Source organism: Triturus cristatus, chromosome 7 (genome assembly GCF_964204655.1).
Source record: "Triturus cristatus chromosome 7, aTriCri1.1, whole genome shotgun sequence".
In the NCBI taxonomy this organism is placed as follows: Eukaryota; Metazoa; Chordata; class Amphibia; order Caudata; family Salamandridae; genus Triturus; species Triturus cristatus.
The window spans coordinates 553,761,486-553,782,594 of NC_140590.1; the positions used below are offsets into that span (position 1 = coordinate 553,761,486).

The window sequence follows — 21,109 nt, forward strand, 5'->3', positions numbered from 1 at the left end:
ATTATATGTACTGTCTGCTAAGTGCCATAAACGTGCCCCATGTTTACTCTCATGTGTGAACTATATGTACATTGTAAGTGTGTTTCACTGCTCGCCACAGATTATGGGGGAACACAGGGACGCCATATGAATGGATACAGAAATTGATGGGACTTCCATGCAGGCAGTTCTCTTGTGGACCTTTAATCCTGTATGGTCCCTGTTGCTCAAGGTCCCCCTCTATAAAGCTTGATTTACCCAGCTAATGGTGGGGGGTTTGCTCAGTGAAACCCCTCCACTCTATTTCTAGAGCTCTTTTATTTGAATACACTTCACCAGTTCAGTCTGGTCTGACCTATGGCTATCAGAACCAGTAATAAACTTAAGCATACTGTTCAGAAGGTTAAGTCAAAGAGAAACAATCTCCAACTATTAGCAGGTACCTTTGATAAAAAAGATATCCGGTTAAGTGCCCTCTTGCAGAGCCCGCCGGGCATTGCGGTGCCGGCCTGGCAAGGAGCATAGCCCAATGATGAAGCATGCCACCTTCGGGTGAGTGAGGGCAATTGCTCCTAAAAAAACATGCTCCCAAAGGTACCTGCTAACAGTTTGAGATAGTTTCACTTTGACTTAGCTTTCGGAACAGCATACTTAGGTTTATTTTTGACATATATGAGTAGAGTGTATGCTGGACGGCTACATTCCTCGTTCTCTTACTTGATATGGTGTCTGTACAAATAGCCTTACACCACCTGGACAAACAAACAACACGCACATCCTTCAGATAGGAGGAAGCTATTCAACTTGGAAAAAAAAGTAACACTTTCATTGGTCAATATCTGAACCATGCAACCCCAAAGACAAATACTGCCCTCCCTTGTGCAAGTAACGTGTATATCATCCGGACTTAGAGGAGATGCTTCGCATCAATTAAGCCCGAGCATATGTTAAAGTTTGTCCTCCCCAAAACTAGGGCCAAGACTGGATAACAGGAGCCTCTTACTGCTGTGCGCAGTGTAAAAGGAAAGAAGCTGGGCTGCCTGCAAAAGAGGATCCCTCGCCACCTGTAGAATATGTACAAGGTCCCACTTATTGACTAATCTGTATGGAGGACGCCTAAACAAATAAAGCCAACCAGAAGTCATGCCATTCATTCTACTCAACTGGCCTGGCTAAAGACCAAAGTCAAATATCATTTTCTGGTTGTGGAGCTGCAGAACGCTCACCTCCATCTCTGGTAAGCAGGTACCATTGATAAAACTCTTATCACTGATACACAGTGATGACCGGGGTGTCTTCATCTGCTTAGCCCCAGAGCAATGAGGTATTTCCGTTACAAATCTGCTGATAGTGTTGTTTTCACTTTTCATGATGTCCAGTCCTTAGCTGGGTGTCGTGGGGCCCTTTGGTCAAATGCAAGCCACCAGATCGGTGGATGTCCCATCACTAGAAAAGCTAGACCACAACCAGCCCCTTTAAAGATATGAACCCTTAAAAACTGGGATCCAGGGGGACTACAAAGTGGGTGCTGATCTACTGCTCCCTACAACCAAAACAGGTAAACCAGTTGCAGTTTTAAGCAGCCCTGCCAAAACTGTGCAGAAACCACCAGAACCTCCCTTAGTGGTTCCTGCTGTCTGGGTATGAAATTTTGATTACATTAATTGCTTGACAATTTTGAATTGGAAACTCCATAATTACTGCTTCATTCCAAAGAGCTGTGCAATACTTGGAGCCAAAGGTAACTGAAAGAGTGAGCCAAATGTGATACAGCAATCTTTTGGTAAAATCAATGAGCCCTGAAGATAGCCTATGGACCAAAAATACTGCCTGGTAAGAAAACAATAGTCAGATAGTTCAGTGTTATTAGAAAATGGAATACCTACTAGTACGTTAACACTACAAATATATTTTTGTTTATGGACTCGAGTAGTTAGTAACGCATTCTAGTAGTCTTCCTGTATTGTAATTTTAACTGCCCTTTTTAGTTTATGTTTGGAGAAGTGGGCCACGTGGTTGATAGCACAGTAAGTACAGCTTTTTTAGTGATTGTCATCTTTATCTTTGTGCCATGCAGATGATGCTGTGTTGATGAATTCTACTGGAGCTGACCCATGATTCCAGCACCCCATCAGCACTCTCCTGAATGGGACAATTTATTTTTAAGTCTCAGGACCCAAATGTCTATTCCTAAATAAGATTTTAGATTCTTGAATAAAAGCTATTTGAAGCACACTTTGGTACCCTATTACACTAGTGAGAGTAGGATTTGTGCATAACCCAAAGAGCTTACACAGAAACGATCAATTAAGCACAACTGCAAGTGAAGAATTCCATTGGATACAAATCATTCACAAACAAATAAACCCAGCCAAATGACAATACCAATCTGTGTCCTGTTCTTCTGACAAACTATAAAAAAAACAGGTTTACATACCTGCAGCTGGAGCAAAGCGTAGAGTAAAGGTGGACTGCCTGGCGCATGGAAGACAAACCGCAGTACATTTGTGATAAGGAATGCAATCTGTGAAAAGACAGACACCATGGAGATATGAAAAAGTAAAATGGGATGCAGCAAAGTCAAGAAAAGCAATGGCTAAAAATCTGAATAGATATCAGAAGACTCAGCAATAAAAATGAATATGCTACTTACCAGTATGCATCTGTTCTTGGCATGTAGGGCTGCTGACATTCATATCTGTGCATAGATCGCCGCCTAGTGTTGGGTCCGGATGTTTGCACGTTGTTGTCCTGGAAGAGTCTTCGAAGTATCCTGGGATAGGTGACTCCTCCCCTGGACTACAGTGCGCATGGGCATCCTCTCCATCCTCAGATTGTTTTTCGCCATTGTGGCAGTGATGGAGTAGATATAGAAGGTGATGACCATGCTTACAGTAATTCTGAGAGCTGCAGCTGCTACAGGCGCCGGGGAGGAGGGAGGGCGATATGAATGTCAGCAGCCCTACATGCCAAGAACAGATGCATACTGGTAAGTAGCATATTCAGTTCGAGGCATGTGGGCTGCTGAATTCATATCTGTGCATAGAATATATAGCAGTGCCCTCTTATTAGCGGCGGCTACCAGTGCCAGCTGCAGCGGTCTGAAAAAGAGTTTTGAGAACAGCCTGTCCTACAGCTGCCTGCTGTTTTGATTGCACATCTACACAATAGTGTTTGGTAAATGTATGTGTAGTGGACCAGGAGGCTGCTCTACATATGTCATGCAAAGGAATGTTTCCTAGGAAAGACATTGAGGCCCCTAACTTACGTGTTGAGTGGGCTCGTGGGGGAATCGTTAAAGTACGTTTAGCCTTTTGATAGCAAATTTGAATACATTTAACGATCCATCTGGCTATTCCTGCTTTGGAGATAGCGTTACCTTTGTGGTGTGGGGCACAGGCAACGAAAAGTTGTTGTGTTTTCCTAAAGGGTTTGGTCCTGTCGATATAATACATGAGGGCCCTTTTGACATCTAGTGTATGGAGTGCCCTTTCTGCGACAGTTTGTGGGTTTTGGAAGAAAACGGGCAGTTCAATGGTTTGATTCATGTGGAACTGCAATACCACCTTTGGCATGAATTTGGGGTTGGTACGTAGTACGACCCTGTTGGCGTGAACCTGTATAAATGGCTCTTGAACGGTTAGTGCCTGGAGTTCACTAACTCTTCTCAAAGAAGTGATCGCTACTAGGAAAGCTACTTTCCAGGTAAGGAATTGAATCTCGCATGAGTGTAGAGGTTCAAAGGGTGGACCCATCAGGCGTGTGAGGACCAAGTTGAGGTTCCACATCGGAGCCGGTGGGTGGCTTGGTGGAATGACTCGTTTGAGTCCTTCCAAGAATGCTTTGATGGCAGGCACTCTGAATAGAGAGAGGTGCTGCCTGGTCTGCAGATAGGCTGATATTGCGGTCAAATGGACACGTATAGAGGTGTACGCCAGATTGCATCGGTATAGGTGTAAGAGGTAACAAATAATGTTTTGGATGGATGCGTCTAGCGGGTTAATGTCATTATTATTGCAATAAATGACGAACCTCTTCCATTTGGCTGCATAGCAAGCTCTGGTAGTGGGTCGCCTGGCCTCCTTAATGATGTCCATACAGTCAGGTGGCAGGTTGAGGTAGCCAAACTCTAGGACTTCAGGAGCCAGATTGCCAGGTTCAGCTGTTGCGGATCTGGGTGCTGAATCTCTCCATGGTTCTGCGTCAAATGCTCGGGTTTGATCCGCAGCCTTTGATGCGGCACCACGGAAAGTTCGAGAAAGGTGGTGTACCACGGCTGGCGTGCCCACGTTGGAGCAACCAGGACGAGCGTCAGTGAGTGTTGACGCAGTTTGCGTGCCACCAGCGGTATCAGTGGTGCTGGGGGAAAAGCGTACGCAAATCTGCCGGACCAGTTCATCCATATCGCATTGCCCTGCGACTGCGGATGTGGGAACCTGGCGGCAAAGCTTTGGCATTTTGCGTTTTCGCTTGTCGCGAATAGGTCTATCTCTGGATGACCCCACTGCTGGAAGTACGGTTGGAGTACTGATGGGTGTAACTCCCACTCGTGCATCTGGTGGCTGTGTCTGCTGAGCAGATCCGCCATCTGGTTGTCCTTGCCGGGGAGGTGTTCTGCCATGAGGAACATGTTCCTTTGAATGGCCCACTTCCACATGCTCTGAGCCAGATGAGACAACTGTGGAGAGTGTGCCCTGCTTCTGTATGTAGTACATGGCAGTCATGTTGTCCGTCCGGATCAACACGACTTTGTTGCACAAGTGTACTTTGAAAGCTTTCATAGCGAGGAAGATTGCCATCAGCTCTAGAAGGTTGATGTGCATCGTCTTTTGTTGTTGTGTCCATAGTCCCTGCACTGTGTAATGGAGTACATGAGCTCCCCATCCCTGGAGAGACGCGTCCGCTGTCAGTATTATCTGTGGGACAGGCTCTTGGAACGGTCGGCCCTTGCAAAGGTTTTGTGGATTCCACCAATGCAGAGAGTTGTATGCCCGACCGCTCACCAACACTAGGTCCTTCAACTGTCCTCGAGCCTGATTCCACTGACGTGCTAAGCACTCCTGAAGCGGGCGCATATGTAGTCTCGCGTGGGGGACTATGAAGATGCAGGAGGCCATCATGCCTATCAACTGCATGAACACTCGCGCGGGAAGGGAGTGTTGTGGTTTGAACTTTGAATTCAGCATTTGCATGCTGTTGATTCTCACCAAATTTGGCTGAGCTGTGGCCGCCAGAGTGTCTATAGTCGCACCTAGGTACTGTTGTACGTGTGCGGGCTGTAGATGGGATTTTGGGTAATTTAGTGAGAGCCCCAGACTGTGAAGGAGGTGAATGGTGCGGGACATGTGGCTGGCACATTGCTGGGCTGACTTCGCTTGAACGAGCCAGTCGTCCAGGTAAGGGTAAACGTTTATGTGCTGCCTCCGTAGATGTGCCGCCAAAGTAGCTAGGCACTTTGTAAACACCCTTGGTGCCGTTGTCACGCCGAAGGGAAGGACTTTGAATTGGTAGTGCTGCCCTTGAACAGTGAACCTGAGGTATTTTTTGTGTGATGGGTGAATGGGTATGTGGAAATACGCATCCTTGAGGTCCAGTGTGGCTAGAAAGTCTCCCTGCTTGAGCAGCGGGAGGACTTGCTGGAGAGTGAGCATGTGAAAATGCTCGGAAAGAATGTATCTGTTTAGGGGTCTCAGGTCTAATATAGGTCTGAGTGACCCGTCCTTCTTCGGTATTAAAAAGTACAGGGAGTACACCCCCGTACCTTGCTCGTGGACGGGTACGACCTCTATTGCGCCCTTTAGAAGCATACTTTGCACCTCCTGCTGTAAGAGCGTTAAGTGCTCTGAGGACATAGGACGGTTTTTTGGAGGTATTGTGGGTGGAGTGGAGGTTAGTTCTAGACAGTAACCGTATTTGACAATATCTTTGACCCACCTGTCCGTGGTGATGGAGTTCCACGTGGACAGGAACCTTTGTAGCCTTCCCCCGACAGGTGTTATGTGGTCGGGAGGAAGGGAGAGGGCGTCACTGCTTGTTCTTGGGGAGGACCTGGTGTTGCCGTAGCCGCGTCCTCTGCCCTTTGTACTGGAGCCACGATATCCACCCCGGGTGTTTTTATCGTAGGTGGTTTGTGTATTGCCCTTGTTGTATGTTTGTTGTGACCCCTGTCCTCTACCTGCTCCTCTATTTCCGGGGCGACGAAAGGAGCCGCTCGGAAAGGACTGAGTCTGGAGAGCCCCCATGGACTTTGCAGTGTCCGTGTCCTTCTTTATTTTCTCTAGGGTGGTGTCAACCTCCGGGCCGAATAAATAGTCGGGGTTGACAGGCTGGTTGAGTATGTTGTTTTGCACCTCAGGTTTGAATCCGGAGATTCGTAACCAGGCATGTCGTCGCAGCATGACGCTAGTGTTTATGGCCCTGGCAGCTGTGTCTGCGGCATCCAGCGCGCACTTGATGGATGCGTTTGTGAGGAGCTGTCCCTCCCTGATGAGGATCTCTGCACCTTCTCTGAATTGGTCAGGGAGATGTTGGATTAGCTGCTCTAATGTGTCATAGTGCGCTCTATCGTAGCGAGCGAGGAGTGCTTGAGTATTGGCAATGCGCCATATGTTGGCTGCCTGGGCGGCAACCAGTTTGCCAGAGGTCTCTAACACCATGGACTCTTTGTCCGGGGGAGGAGCGTCACCTGTTGTTTGTGAGTGTGCCCTCTTGCGAGCATTCGCAACGACAATGGAATCTAGAGGTAATTGGCCTCTGATGTAAGTAGGGTCCCCAGGCGCTGATCTGTATTTTTTGTCGATCCTGGGGTTTATCACTCTTGCCCTGGTGGGTTCCTTGAAGATGTCCTTTGCTGATTTGAGGACACCCTTCAACATGGGTAGAGTTTTTATATTCCTTTCTGAGGATGCAAAAGTATCCATAAGAAAGTCGTCCTCGACGGTGTCCGAGTGAAGTTGCACCCCATGATTGGCGGCAGCACGTTCAATTAGACCGTTGAACGCTGCCGTGTCCTCTGTGGGAGATGTTTTTGCTCCATAGAGTTGCGGGTCTTGTGCATCCATAGGTGCACCTGGGTCCACAGGGTCATCCCAAGTTTGATCAGGGTCCTGTTGGCCGTCAGGGTCCAAGTCTCCGGGGTAGGGGACTTGGTCACCCATGTAGTCCACCAACGCATCCGTTTCGGAGTGTGTGGGAGAGAAGGATTGTGGATCCTGGTAGGGTGAGTGGAAAGGTTCGTAAAGAACTGGTTCTGAAGCCACAGGCAGCTTTCTTTTAAGTGGAATCCTGAAGGAGTCCAAAGCCGGCTCCGAAGTTATTTTCCATTTGTGGATAATCATCCTGCCGGTGTCGGCGTCGATTATATGCGATGGAGACGTCTCCGCAGAGCGTTCGGCAGGCGTGATCGTGGTATGGGTCAACCGTGTCCTGATTTGGAACATTTTCGGGGCCGTGGATGGTGGCAGGCCAAAAGTAATGTTGGCTGGTGTCGAAGAGGCTGCTGGAGCTTTAATTGGTTCGGAGCCCGACGTGTCCTGGGGGACCATTTTCTTTTTGGTGCTTTGTGCAGCAATGGGTCGCGTCTGGAGCGCCCTCGAGTCTTTTGCACCGACCGGTTCTGTTGAGGCGGTCGTGGATTTTTTTGGCGCCGGTGGGTCATCGAGTCGAGGGGCGGGAGTGGCCGTCGACTTCTTCGATGAGTGTGGCTTTGGTGTCGCCGTGGAAGCGGTGTGAGACGCAGCAGGCTGTTTGACCTTTGGGGTCGGAGTCGATTGCGTCGGTGCCGGGAGCCGAGCAGGTTTGGTGGTACCGAAGGCCTTCTTCCTTATGTCGACTCCGACGTCGGCCGCTTCGAGTTCGGCACCGAAGTCTCGTTTGGTGCGCTCGGTGCCGATGTGTTTTGCTGGCGTCGAAGGTGTGGAGGGCCTCGATCCGACCAGCGCCACTTTCGGTTTCGGTTTCAATTGAACCAATACAGCTTTCGGTTTCGGTTTTAAAGAAGGGAAACCAGCCGTTTTGGGCATTAATGGCTGTCGCTGAATGTCCGAGGCCGGGCCCGAGGGCGGGGCCGAAGAACTGCGGGATAGGTCTTGGGTAAGGCCCGAAGGCGATCCCTCGACCGGAGCCATAGACTGTTGCACTGTGCTTTCTTCAGTCTGAACGGGTAGGCCTTGCTCGTCACCGGAGCTACTCTCTTCGGCCCCTAAGGCCTCATTGTAGTCTCCTACCTCGGTGTCGTCTTCATCTCTGCGAAAGAGTGTTTCGTCAACGTCTTCCGATCCGGAGTCATGTTCGGAAACGGGACTGGAGGGTAGGTTCTCCACTTCTTCGACATCTTCGGTCTCGGCGTTGAAGATGTCGGCCGGGGCCGGTGCCGCTTGCTGCGCCTCGAGTCTCGCCGCTCGTCGATTCCGTAGAGTCTTCTTGGATCGAAATCTGGCACAGGCCATGCATGTAGATTCGTCGTGATCCGGTGAAAGGCATTTGTTGCACACCGGATGGACGTCGACGTGGGGGTATTTCGCATTGCATACCTGTCAAGAATTCCTGTCATGCGAGGGGAGGAAAACACGCCCTTACGTAAACAGGAGAGCTGTTACATAACTCAAGGAAAACACGCCCTTATGTAAACAGGAGAGCTGTTACATAACTCAAGGAAAACACGCCCTTATGTAAACAGGAGAGCTGTTACATAACTCAAGGAAAACACGCCCTTATGTAAACAGGAGAGCTGTTACATAACTCAAGGAAAACAACGCCCTATAAAGGGAGGAACCGGGAGGTACAACGCTGTCGGATATTGTGTTTACAACCGACGTACCTGCTTAGTGAAGAGCAGTGTTCCGGAGTGGTGCTCCAGTAAGGCAAGAACGGAGGTAGGTCGAGTCGTTACTCCCTGGGCCGTGTCTTGCCCCATCGTCACCTGTGAAGGACCCGGAAGCTCTACCGGATAACCATTGAGCTTCGCTTTTTGACTCGGCTGAGTCAAAGCGCAGTGGCGCTTTTGCTGGTTGGAGTCGTAACTCCCAGCCCGACCAGAGATACAGGGACTGCCAGCTGTAACGCACACCAGGAGGTGTTTGCCGCGTTACAGACTCGGAAGTCCACAGGATCGATCGAGCGGCTGCTCTCGGTTCAGTCTTCTTTGCTTGTGATTGGGGTATCGGTGACGCATCACCAGGAGGTGACTCCGCGTCCCGGTGCAGTCTGAGGAAGAGGTTGAGCGGCTGCTCCCTTCAGGTAGAGACCCCGGCTGGGTGTTTCCCTGACTCCTCGATTCTCCCCAACACTCTTAGTGCCCCTCACAGCCTACCGATTGGCATTGTCGGCCATTTCATTTCTGCCCTCTGTTGGCATACGCCGGGATCGGCGTATATGCAGAGGACGGTTAGGACCATCCGTGCTGTGGGCTGGTAACGTACTTAGCCTGGAGGATTCCAGTGACTATAACCTTTGTTTATTCCTTGTATTATTTTTGCCTTCATTAAAATAACTAAACCTTCACAAGTGGTTGCGTTCTCATTATCGTGTCTGTTAAACGATCCTGAGACGTTCAGGGCGTTACAAAATATCCGACCTTAATAACACTAACTGTCTCCCGGTCGATAACAGACATGGCAACACTTGATGATGTGCTGGCTGCTTTAGCGACCGTGCAAATTGAATTGGCTGCCTCCAGGCAAGAAACAGCCGATGTAAAAGCCAGACTGGATGCTATCCAATTGGACCCGCTCACGCCCAGCACCTCCCTCACGAACCAGACCCCTGCGGTAGTAGTGGAAATGCCGGTAGCCGTCCCCTTGGCAACACCAGAGAGGTACAGTGGGGATCCTAACACAGTGCAGGTATTCCTCACACAAGTGGCGCTACATCTATCGTGCAAACCAAGGGCGTTCCCCACGAGTCAGGCTCGTGTGGCTTTCCTTATATCCTATTTGGCTGGAAACGCGGCACAATGGGCCGTACCTCTGGTGAGCAGGGACGACCCCATCTTATGTGATTGGGGTGCTTTTCGCAAGGAATTCCTGAAGGTCTTCGACAGAAGGGCTGACTCGTACACGGCGGACCGTGAAATGCTTGAGTTGAGACAACTGTCAAGAATTCCTGTCATGCGAGGGGAGGAAAACACGCCCTTATGTAAACAGGAGAGCGGTTACATAACTCAAGGAAAACACGCCCTTATGTAAACAGGAGAGCTGTTACATAACTCAAGGAAAACACGCCCTTATGTAAACAGGAGAGCTGTTACATAACTCAAGGAAAACACGCCCTTATGTAAACAGGAGAGCTGTTACATAACTCAAGGAAAACAACGCCCTATAAAGGGAGGAACCGGGAGGTACAACGCTGTCGGATATTGTGTTTACAACCGACGTACCTGCTTAGTGAAGAGCAGTGTTCCGGAGTGGTGCTCCAGTAAGGCAAGAACGGAGGTAGGTCGAGTCGTTACTCCCTGGGCCGTGTCTTGCCCCATCGTCACCTGTGAAGGACCCGGAAGCTCTACCGGATAACCATTGAGCTTCGCTTTTTGACTCGGCTGAGTCAAAGCGCAGTGGCGCTTTTGCTGGTTGGAGTCGTAACTCCCAGCCCGACCAGAGATACAGGGACTGCCAGCTGTAACGCACACCAGGAGGTGTTTGCCGCGTTACAGACTCGGAAGTCCACAGGATCGATCGAGCGGCTGCTCTCGGTTCAGTCTTCTTTGCTTGTGATTGGGGTATCGGTGACGCATCACCAGGAGGTGACTCCGCGTCCCGGTGCAGTCTGAGGAAGAGGTTGAGCGGCTGCTCCCTTCAGGTAGAGACCCCGGCTGGGTGTTTCCCTGACTCCTCGATTCTCCCCAACACTCTTCGTGCCCCTCACAGCCTACCGATTGGCATTGTCGGCCATTTCATTTCTGCCCTCTGTTGGCATACGCCGGGATCGGCGTATATGCAGAGGACGGTTAGGACCATCCGTGCTGTGGGCTGGTAACGTACTTAGCCTGGAGGATTCCAGTGACTATAACCTTTGTTTATTCCTTGTATTATTTTTGCCTTCATTAAAATAACTAAACCTTCACAAGTGGTTGCGTTCTCATTATCGTGTCTGTTAAACGATCCTGAGACGTTCAGGGCGTTACAATACCGGACACCTCTTGAATGGTGTCCTCGATTCCATCGTTGATGTCGAATCGACGGTCGAGTAAGATGCGAAAGTTTGTTCTGGAAGTTAGTAAACTAACAAAGATGCTATCGATACCGATCGAGAACAGTACCGACGCGAACTAAAGGCCTTTTGGCCTGAAAAAAGATTTACCTAACTTGAGTCAAGATAACACATCCGAACCCAATGGCGGAAAAAAACAATCTGAGGATGGAGAGGATGCCCATGCGCACTGTAGTCCAGGGGAGGAGTCACCTATCCCAGGATACTTCGAAGACTCTTCCAGGACAACAACGTGCAAACATCCGGACCCAACACTAGGCGGCGATCTATGCACAGATATGAATTCAGCAGCCCACATGCCTCGAACCAAATAAAACCTATAACAAAAGATGCGAGAGAATATAAACACATCTATTACATACTGAAATGCACAACAAAGTGAACAGAAGACTGCATTTCATGGAACTAAGCATTCTGAAAGTTTCTACACATCTTTTAGACCATATGAATCTCAAAGGCTGCAAACATTCTTAATACAGCTCACAGTCCCTTAGGGGCACACCCAAGAAACTAACATGTTTGGCTACGAAGAGATGGAATCAAAATGGTGAAAAAAAAATGGTCTCATGCGTAATGGGGCCAGCAGTCTAGGAGAAGCAGAGACATGGACTATTTGCTTTAAAGATGGAAAGCCCTTTCAGAGGAGTGGTATCCCATCATCAGTTTTCAAGGTGCGCCTTTTGCATAACTGGTAAGGTTAGGGTGAACAGTGTCACTGCTGTAACTACGGATTAACATCTGGGGATATGACTGTTAGGCACTAAGTAAAATACATTGCTGATACTCCCACCTCGGTTTATGCTTGATATAAGTGCAATTCGGTCACAAATTATCTTTTTTTTTTTTTAAATTGTCTTTATTGAATTTATGTATTGTTAATCTGATAACAGAAACACAAGAGTCACAAAGAAAATATCACAAATACCATTTAGAGTTAGGAGCACAGTACATAGACATTTCCGACAGTTAACAATATTCACGCATGATGGAGTTTCTGAAGTGGATCGATTAGGACAAGAGCCTTAGAGGGTTCTCCCTATAGGAGAAGCAATGGCATGTCCATTGGGAAGGTGGTAGGCACCAACAAAGTTATTACCTTTTGGCTATTCACTAACCTTCCAAATCAATTTTACAAACCCAATTTACACACATTGTACTGGTATCATGCCTGGAGTAAGTGTGTTTTCACAAACTTTCCTTAGCCCAATAGACAATAAAGCAATATTAAAGGACACTTGGAATTTGAGAATCAGAAGCCCATCCCCTGTGCCTAGTTCTTGAGCTGATGTGACACAGTAGTGCATGACAAAGTCTTCAGCGATGAACTGCAACCAGCCACTGTGCCCCCGTAACACTGCGTATGGAGGCTCTGAATGCAGGGACTGGCCTCTGGCCAAGTCCTGCACCTATGCCCCCATGCCCCGTGGAAAGTTATGCACAGGAGCCGACCTGTGGTGCAGGGCATGGCTTTCCGTTATGCTCTGTGCTCTGTCTGACTGTCTTCAATGCCCTTTTCATCCCTGAGCCATAATTTGTTTATTTTTTTTTTACTTTATAGATTTTATGTTTTTGAATCTTCATGTCAGCTTACAGATTCAAGATGGTGTCCATCATGGTTTGTGTGTTTCATTGGGGCAATGCAGTTTTCTGAGAAAACTATATACACATTCATTTATTTAAAGTTTTGTATAGCACGAACATGACCCAAGCGGGTATCAGGGCACTTTACATACTCTATGGCAAGCTTCATTCTGGTCAAGCAAAGTGAGAGCATCATCCACTATATGAGTGATGGCCGTTTCAGTGCTGTGGCCAGTGCGGAAGCCCGATGCGAATTGGTCGAGAAGTTGGAATTGCTCAATGTGTTTGCTCAGTTGTTCATGTACACATTTCTCAAGGTGTTTTGCAAGGGTAGGGATGTTTGTGATTGGTCGGTAGTTGTTCAGGTCTTCAGGGTCCGCTGCGGGTTTTTTGAGAATAGGGAGCACTAGGCGAGCCTTTAGGCAATCCGGGATCTCACCTTGAGGAAGAGAGGCGTTGATGATCATGGACCAGAGCGGGACTAGTGATCCTATCATTTCTTTAAAGAAGTTAGGGGGGAAGGGGTTCATTGAAATGATTTGAAGGTTTCAGGGTCGAGAGGATGTTGAGGATGGCAGTGTCATTGAGGGGTGTGAATTGACTCCAATAGGCATTGTTTTTGGGGGGGTGGAGACAGGGAGGCAGGGGTGTGGGTAATGAGGAGTCAGCAGAGGGTGAGAGTTCGATTACAGCAGACTTTAGATCTGATTCAATCTTACTCACCTTTTCGAGGAAGTCAGCATCAGCATAGCAGTTTGGCTGAGGGCAGGAGAGGTGCGGAGATTAGATAGAAGTGTTATGGGATTGTAACTTAATCAGCTCAACTAGCCGTTTAGGGCGATTTTTGGCTTTATCAAGTTGGGATTTGAAAAAGGTTGCTTTCGCCATTCTAATGAGTTTGTTGTATCTACTTCTTTTTAGTCTTAGAGTTTTTAGAAGACCAGTGGATGGAGTGGATCTCCAGGCGCGTTTATCTAATCTCAGGCTGCGTATGTAAGCATTTAGGGATGGTCTGGAGTCTTTGATGGGTATTCATTTTAATTGAATGGGGGCAGTTGCATTCAGGGCAGACAACATGGCGTTGTTATAGTGCTCAGTGAGGTCCTGAACGTCGGCTATGATTGCAGGAGGCGGTAGGGAGATATTGCAGCGAGATATGAGCTCATTAATGTTTGTATTATGGAGCGATCTTTTCCACTGTTTTTGTTTTAGTGGTTGTGATCTTTTGGAGTTCCAACTTTCAAGGATACAGAAGCTGATCTAGTGATGGTCCGACCAGTCACAGGGGAGAATAGATTCAAGATGAATGGAGTTTGGATTGGAGATTATTAGATCGGGCCTAAATGTGCATGGGACTGAATTGAGTCAGGGAGTGGTCAGTTAGGAAGTTTTTGAGAGTGTTACCCGCCTGATCATGCGGGTGATTCCAATGGAGATTGAGGTCACCAAGGAAGATCTGGGGGCAGTGTCGGCTCAGGTTGGAGGAGATGGGTTCCATAGTTTGTTCAATTAGAGGGGGGCTATCTCCTGGGGGTGGTAGAAGATGTGTAGGCTACATAAGGGTCTATGTGTGCTAGTGATGTCTATCTCCTGGGGGGTGGTAGAAGATGTGCAGGTTACATAATGGTCTATGTGTGCTGGTGATGTCTATGCATAGATATTCACAGGATGAGAGATTACGTGAAGGGGACTGTTTTGCTGAGAGAGAATTGTGGTAGATACAGGCTAAGCCACCTCCCGTTTTCTTAACTCGATCAAGTCTGATAATGTTGAGGCTGGGATGGCCTAGGATGTCAAGAATGGGGCCTGAGGAGTCGGTGAGCCAAGTTTCAGTGAGGATAAGGAGGTCAAGTTCTTGAACAAGGATGAGATCTGCAAGGTCTGTGTCATGTTTCACCGCTGATCTACAGTTAAGTAACATGCATTTCAGGTGTGATTTGTGGTCCGTGGGTGAGGGCTGCGTAGTGGGGATCTGTAAGAGGTTATTAATGTTCAAGGCATTGGCGTTGAGTCTGGGCTATCTATGAGGGTTAGATGTGATGCTTTGGATAGCCTCTGTGTTGCCTTGCCTGGGATAGGTCAAGCCAGGGGCATTTGAAGGGGCAGTTAGTGAAGCTCTAGAAGCAACTGAGGTGGACGTATGAGGGCATTGTAAGCTCGGAGGAGGGAGAGAATATCTGGTTCTGATAACTGATTTTTGGATCTGGCGTGTCTAGATGGGGCGTTAGGGTAGGGAGTGGTATTCCAGTTCTGGTCTGGGGGTTTCAGCCCGGGGTCACTCGGTACCATAGTGGAAGGGGGTGGAAGATTATGGTAGTGTTGGATCATATGCAGGATCTCCTGCGAGGTCTTGTTGGAAGAGAGATCAAGGGCCAGCTCCTTGATGGTGGTAATGAGATGAGATTTTGAAAGACAGTTTCGAGATTTAGAATTTCCTGGTTTATTTCCTTGAGCTTAGCAGCAGGATCCGAATGCGGATTATGGCTCTTGTTGAGGGGAGGAGGGGGCTGTTCACTAGGGAGAGTGTAGGCGAGTTCAAGGCGAGGGGGAGGGGGAACAACCCCTGTGGAAGAGTCCCATCTACGATGTACGGGAGAGCAGGGTGAGAGGGCGCTGGAAGGGAGGTTAGGGGGAACTGATTTCCTGATGGAGTGGGCGAGCCTGCTGTGGAGAGAGGGAATTATGTAGGCTAGAGCTAGTGGGAGAGGGAGTGGGGCGGTGTAGGAGAGGTGAGCGGAGCTGGGAATAAAAGTTGCTCCAGCATAACAGGCATGTGGTTGGTTAGGTCGGGGCACGGTGAGTGAGTCTGAGGCACCTAGGTTTGGCGGAGCTAGGGCCCTGTGAATGTTGATCGAGGTATGTGGGGCAATCATCAGGTGGTTGTGGCACACTAGAGAGGGGTCAAGGTGTTCCTGAGTCGAAGTTAGGGGAAGGACGTTCCTAGAGTGAATATAGGTGTCGCTTTGGTCCAGCGATTTTTTAATGAAGGCACATCTGTCATCAAAGATGCCCAAGTTGCGATCGGTGGCCTGAATTCGTTTTAGTCCCATTGTTGTAGATGGATATAGTAGCATTTGCTCTAAATGTGGGTGACGTCACAGCCAAGAGTATAAGACCGCAGGGAAACTTTATAGCCGAGGCGATTCTGAGTAAAGAGTGGAACGCCATTCTCCACTGTGCTCTTCTTTTGGTATAAAATTCAGGTCGCTAGTAATAGCACCTTTTTTTAGACAGAAATAGGGGTCAGAGATAAGGGTTTCTGGGTTAGCCTTGAGTAGTCTAGGTTTCAAAAATGTAATCGAGTTGGAGGGGTTAGTTGGATAATTAATTATGTAGCTATTCGTACCTGACTTCTCTTGTCTGGAGTCCATTCTGCACTGAGTGAGGGAGGGCATGATAGAGAGAGATTAAGTCACGCGGAGTAGATGAGAGGTGGGAGTGTACAGGTTTTTAGTGTGTAATACTCACTGAGGATGTGTCTTATAGGACAAGGCGGGAACAGTAGAGGGCCGTAACGTTCAATCTAATGGTAATATTAAAAGCAGTGATATGGCCTCCAAAAGGTTGCAGTTAGTTAATGGTGTGGGATTCGAAGAAAGCCTAAGATAGTCACCATTCCTAGTCAGTCTGCGACATACCTGTGGTCTTTCGGATCCAACCGGGGGAGCAGGGGTGAGCCATTGTCATTTGTCAGTGGAAGCATACACACACACACATACATACATATACATACATACATACATACATACATACATACATACATACATACATACATATATATATATATATATATAGTTGCTTTTATTCATTTCAGGTTGGATTGGCTGTAATTTTACCAAATCAAAGCTGTAATACTGTGCCTGGAGTGGTAAATGGCTTTTGTCATTTTACAGCTCGGCATGGACAGAACCGTGCTTGTCCTATGCTTAAAGACTTTGCTGTAGAAATTGCAAAATAATGTGTCCCTTTCTATCTCAGCGTGGATGGCGCTGTGCTAATCCTTTCCTTAAAGGCTTTGAAAGAAAAGCGGACATTTGAGGTCAACAGTTCTAGAGTGTTGCTGGTGTTGAGAGTGCTCTATACAGGAGCTGCTTTCCACCTAAACTTGAGAACTACCCAGAGTCCTCTGCTTCTTTTTTGCATAATATATATATATATATATATAGACATACACACATACATATAAATGCATACACACACACATTAATACACATATATATATACACACACACATCCACACGCATATATCGCAGCAAACCATTCCTACAAGCGATCGTCTTCACCATCGATCAAGAAAGGGACGGACTCCACTTCACTGTTCCCAATTTGTTTTATTATTGTTCGTGTGCTATGCCGCCATGACGCGTTTCGGGCTCAGCAGCCCTTGATCACATGACGTGCCTCTTACATTTCTCCCATTTTTAAAGTGACAGTGCATTGTTAATTGCCATAGACATAGTAAACAGACAACCATGATTCAGGCGCTTTTTGTTGTTTGTGTGTGCGCAGATTCATCTTATATTCATAGAATGGTTTGTTATAATTGTAAAATACATAACATGATAATTAGCTACAAAACTACTGATTTTGTACAGATCGAGCTGGTGGCTCGCGTATTGTAAAGTGCAATTGTCTTTGTATAAATACATAAATAAATAACTTGCACATTAAAAATCAAGTAAATGTATAAAATCATGTTAAAAACCATTTTATAGAAACGTCTTGAAGAGATCTCTAGCAGCATGGTTAAATCCAACTGTGCAAATATGGCAAGTGTGTGCAAATTTGTGCAAACCTGTGCAATTTAGCATTCGTGCAAATTTGAAAAACAATTCAATAAATACCTTGTTTCAACCATCTATAATTTTTTGTTTATGCAGATGGAGAGTAAATCAAGGGAATAAGAAAACCAGAGGGGAGGGAAAGAGAAAGGAGAGAGAGGGAAAGGAGAAGGGGGACAAGCATCATAGCAAAGATAATAATAATCACTGTACATTCCTAAAGATAATCTCATGAAATTTGTAATTAGGATTGATATTGGAGAAACATTGGGCAAGGGAAGTCTATTTTTGCTCTTACTACTTTGATTATTGTTACAATGCTGAATTAATGTGTAAATAGACATCCTAGAGCCACGTGTATAAATCTTCTGTGGCATTTAACCCATTCGGGTTTTTACTGTCCAATTCTAATATATACTGTGTCTCCAATTTTCTCAATAATGCCTCACGATCGCCGCCTCTTCTAAGGGGCGGAATACAATCTATTGCAAAATAAGTGAGAAATTTAGTATTGCTTTTGTGGCAATCCCTGAAATGTCGAGCTACCGGGTAGGATGTGTCAACATTCGAGATTGCACGCAGGTGTTGGAGAATTCTCTTGTGGACCTGCAACTTGGTGGATCCCACGTATTGCAGCCCACAAGAGCACTCCAACACATAAATAGCAAATTCGGTTTTGCAATTCATGTTTTTCATGATCGTGTGTGCTTTGGCCTCAAATGGTGTTTTGTAAGAGGATTTGTTGATTGCGTGCTTACAAGCTTTACAGGTAGAGCACTTTAAGAAGCCTTTGCATTTGGATAGCCAGTTAGTACCTAATTTTATTTCTGGACTACTGTTTACAAGAAAATCACTAATGGAAGGAGCCCTTCTAAAAGTGATGGTCGGATTAGAAGGAATAATTTCACTGAGTTGTGAGTCCAGATGTAAAAGGTGCCAATTGTCCTTTATGATTTTAACAAGGGTGTTTTTCTGTCTATTGTATGTTAAAATTAACCTTATTTCCTCTGTCTTGTTGATGTTTTCAATTTGTGGGTTAGATTTAACTTTCTTTCTGTTTTTGGATGGCTTGAAAAGTAATTCCTCACGGTTCATAGATCTGGTCTTTTGTATGGCCTCATCAATGCTTTTACTGTTATAGCCTCTTTCCAGAAATCTGTTTTTACTTTCCTGTTGGGAGATTATTAAATCCTCATTGTTGCTACAGATTCGACGAATCCGTAACATCTCCCCGTAAGGAATACTGTGAATGGTATGTTTGGGATGAAAACTGGAGGAGTGCAGAGTTGTATTTCCTGCTGTAGGTTTACGGTAAAGTTTTGTGTGTAACTGGTTGTTAGTAACATATACCTGCACATCTAGAAAGCACACCCTTGTTTTATCAATGGTACTGGTAAAATGCAAATTTAAATCATTGTCATTGATGGCCTCTATAAAATTCAGAGCCTCCCTTTCACTGCCCCGCCAAATTATAAAAAGATCATCAATATATCTCATCCATTTCATCACATGATCAGACATGGATCTCGCATGCATAGTTTTTAATATAGTCTCTTCCCAGAAGCCCATATGGAGGCAAGCGTAGCTTGGAGAAAAGCTCGCCCCCATGGCTACTCTTCTCAGTTGTTGGTAGACTTGGTGATTAAACAAAAAATAATTATTGTTTAAACAGAACTGTATGAGACTGATAAGCATTTTATTGTGCTGGTGAAATTGGATCAGTCTACTTGATAGAAAGTACTCTATTGCTCTCAACCAGTCTTTGTGATTGATTGAGGTATACAGGTTGGAAACGTCCAAGGTTATTAGTACATAGTCCTCTTTCCACTCATAATTGTGAATTTGTTTTAGGAAATCAGATGTATCTTGGACGTATGATGGTAGTCCTTTAACCAAGTCTTGTAAGAAGAAATCTATGTAAATTGAGACGTTTTCCAGTAGGCTTTGTTTGGCAGAAATTATTGGCCGCCCTGGAGGATGTTGAATGTCCTTGTGGATTTTGGGTATGAAATATATAACTGGCATTATAGGATGATCTTTCTTTAAAAATTTGTATTCATCTCGATTAAGGAGGCCGATGCTCTTCCAAGCCAATAGTTTAGAAAATAGTTCATTTTGCGCCAAAGCTGTTGCTTGCCTGTTACTTAACTTATAGCATGACCTATCATTGAGTTGCGACAAAGCTTCTTGAGAATATTGGTGCAGGGGCCAGAGCACCACATTTCCCCCTTTATCTGAGTTACGAATAACCACCTTGTCTTGCTCTTTGAGTTTTTTCATCAATTGATGATATTTTTGTTCTTGATAGGAATATTTCTTTCTTGTGCCCGCTGTTTTATAGTTAAGTTTCTTAATTTCAGCCACCACTGTCTCGCTGAAGATATCAATGTTGTCTCTACGTAGAATTGGCACGAACTTGGACTTGGGTTTAAAGTTGGTATCTGGTTTCTGGTTTGTCTTGAGTAGCTGTTGCTAAAAGATGGTCTGAGAGGAAATGGAAACAGCACTTGGAGATACATTTTGTTCTAATTCTTGCAGTGTTCCTAGCATGTTAGCATCAGAGATCGCCAGCTTGTTGGTTCCACCTGGTGGAATTGTTTTGATAGGGTGCTCAAATTCTTTGTTAGATCTCTGAGAATGAAACTTGCGTAATTTGAGCTTCCGTATGAATTGATAAACGTCTGCTCTGGTTTGTGCATAATTAAAATTAGTTACGGGACAAAATGATAATCCTAATGTGAGAAGTTGTAGTTCCGCTTCGTCTAAATTGATATTGGCTAGGTTGATGATGGTATTAGATGCCTTGATATGTGGTTCTTTGTTTACCGTCTCCAATTGCGTCTCTGTGTTCGATTGTATCGCCCTTTGTTTTGTACGTCGTCGAATCCTTCTTTCATTTCTTTTGAAATTTCTTTCTTTGTTCCTGTCGCTTGTTGGTTTCTTGGGCGCAATGTTTGGCGCCGCTCGTCTCTTAAAAAATTAAATTCATCGACTAACGTGTGTTTTTCCTTGGGGATAGATGTTTCTCCCGTTGCTCCTTTGCTTGATTCAATATCCGATTCGCTATCAATGGCTGAGCTGAGATCGGAGATTGACGACACTTCCACTTGTACGTGGCTTGGTCCTGCTGTGGTTGTTGGACCAGCGGGCTTGTTATTTCTCGACGAAGCTTTGATGGCATCGTACTTGCGTGCAAACGTAAATATTTGGTCACATTCGTAATCTTGTTTGTCTCGTTGGAATTTGAAACTTTTTCTTTGAATGATAATACCTTCTTCTTTCTTGAGTCTAACCATCATTTCATCTCGCCATTTATTTTTCACTTCTCCAGTTTCGAGTGCCGCAATTTGTGCATTTAATTTTTCTATTTCAGTCACCAGTTCCAGTCTGTCAATGTGGGCATATTTAATTAGCACTTTCATTAGCTCACTAGACGCCGTTAAGTTGCATTCAGCCCACTCCTTAAGCATCGCAGGATTAGGTTTTTCATAACTGGGAGCCAAAAAAATCCGGAGCCCACGAGGGACTCTGTTGACTTCTAGATAGCTGGTGAGGGATTTGTG

General features: G+C 46.2%; 1 protein-coding gene across 8 annotated transcripts in view; it reads right to left on the minus strand.

The window, feature by feature from the left end:
- The window catches only part of TMEM94 (transmembrane protein 94), an 805,258-nt gene that overhangs the window by 505,509 nt on the left and 278,640 nt on the right, over window positions 1-21,109 (minus strand). For all 8 annotated transcript variants that reach the window (XM_085617011.1, XM_085617013.1, XM_085617005.1 and 5 more), the window contains exon 9: window positions 2,417-2,503. In XM_085617011.1, the coding sequence (XP_085473137.1) occupies window positions 2,417-2,503 (87 nt within the window). The remainder of the gene's footprint in view (window positions 1-2,416; window positions 2,504-21,109) is intronic.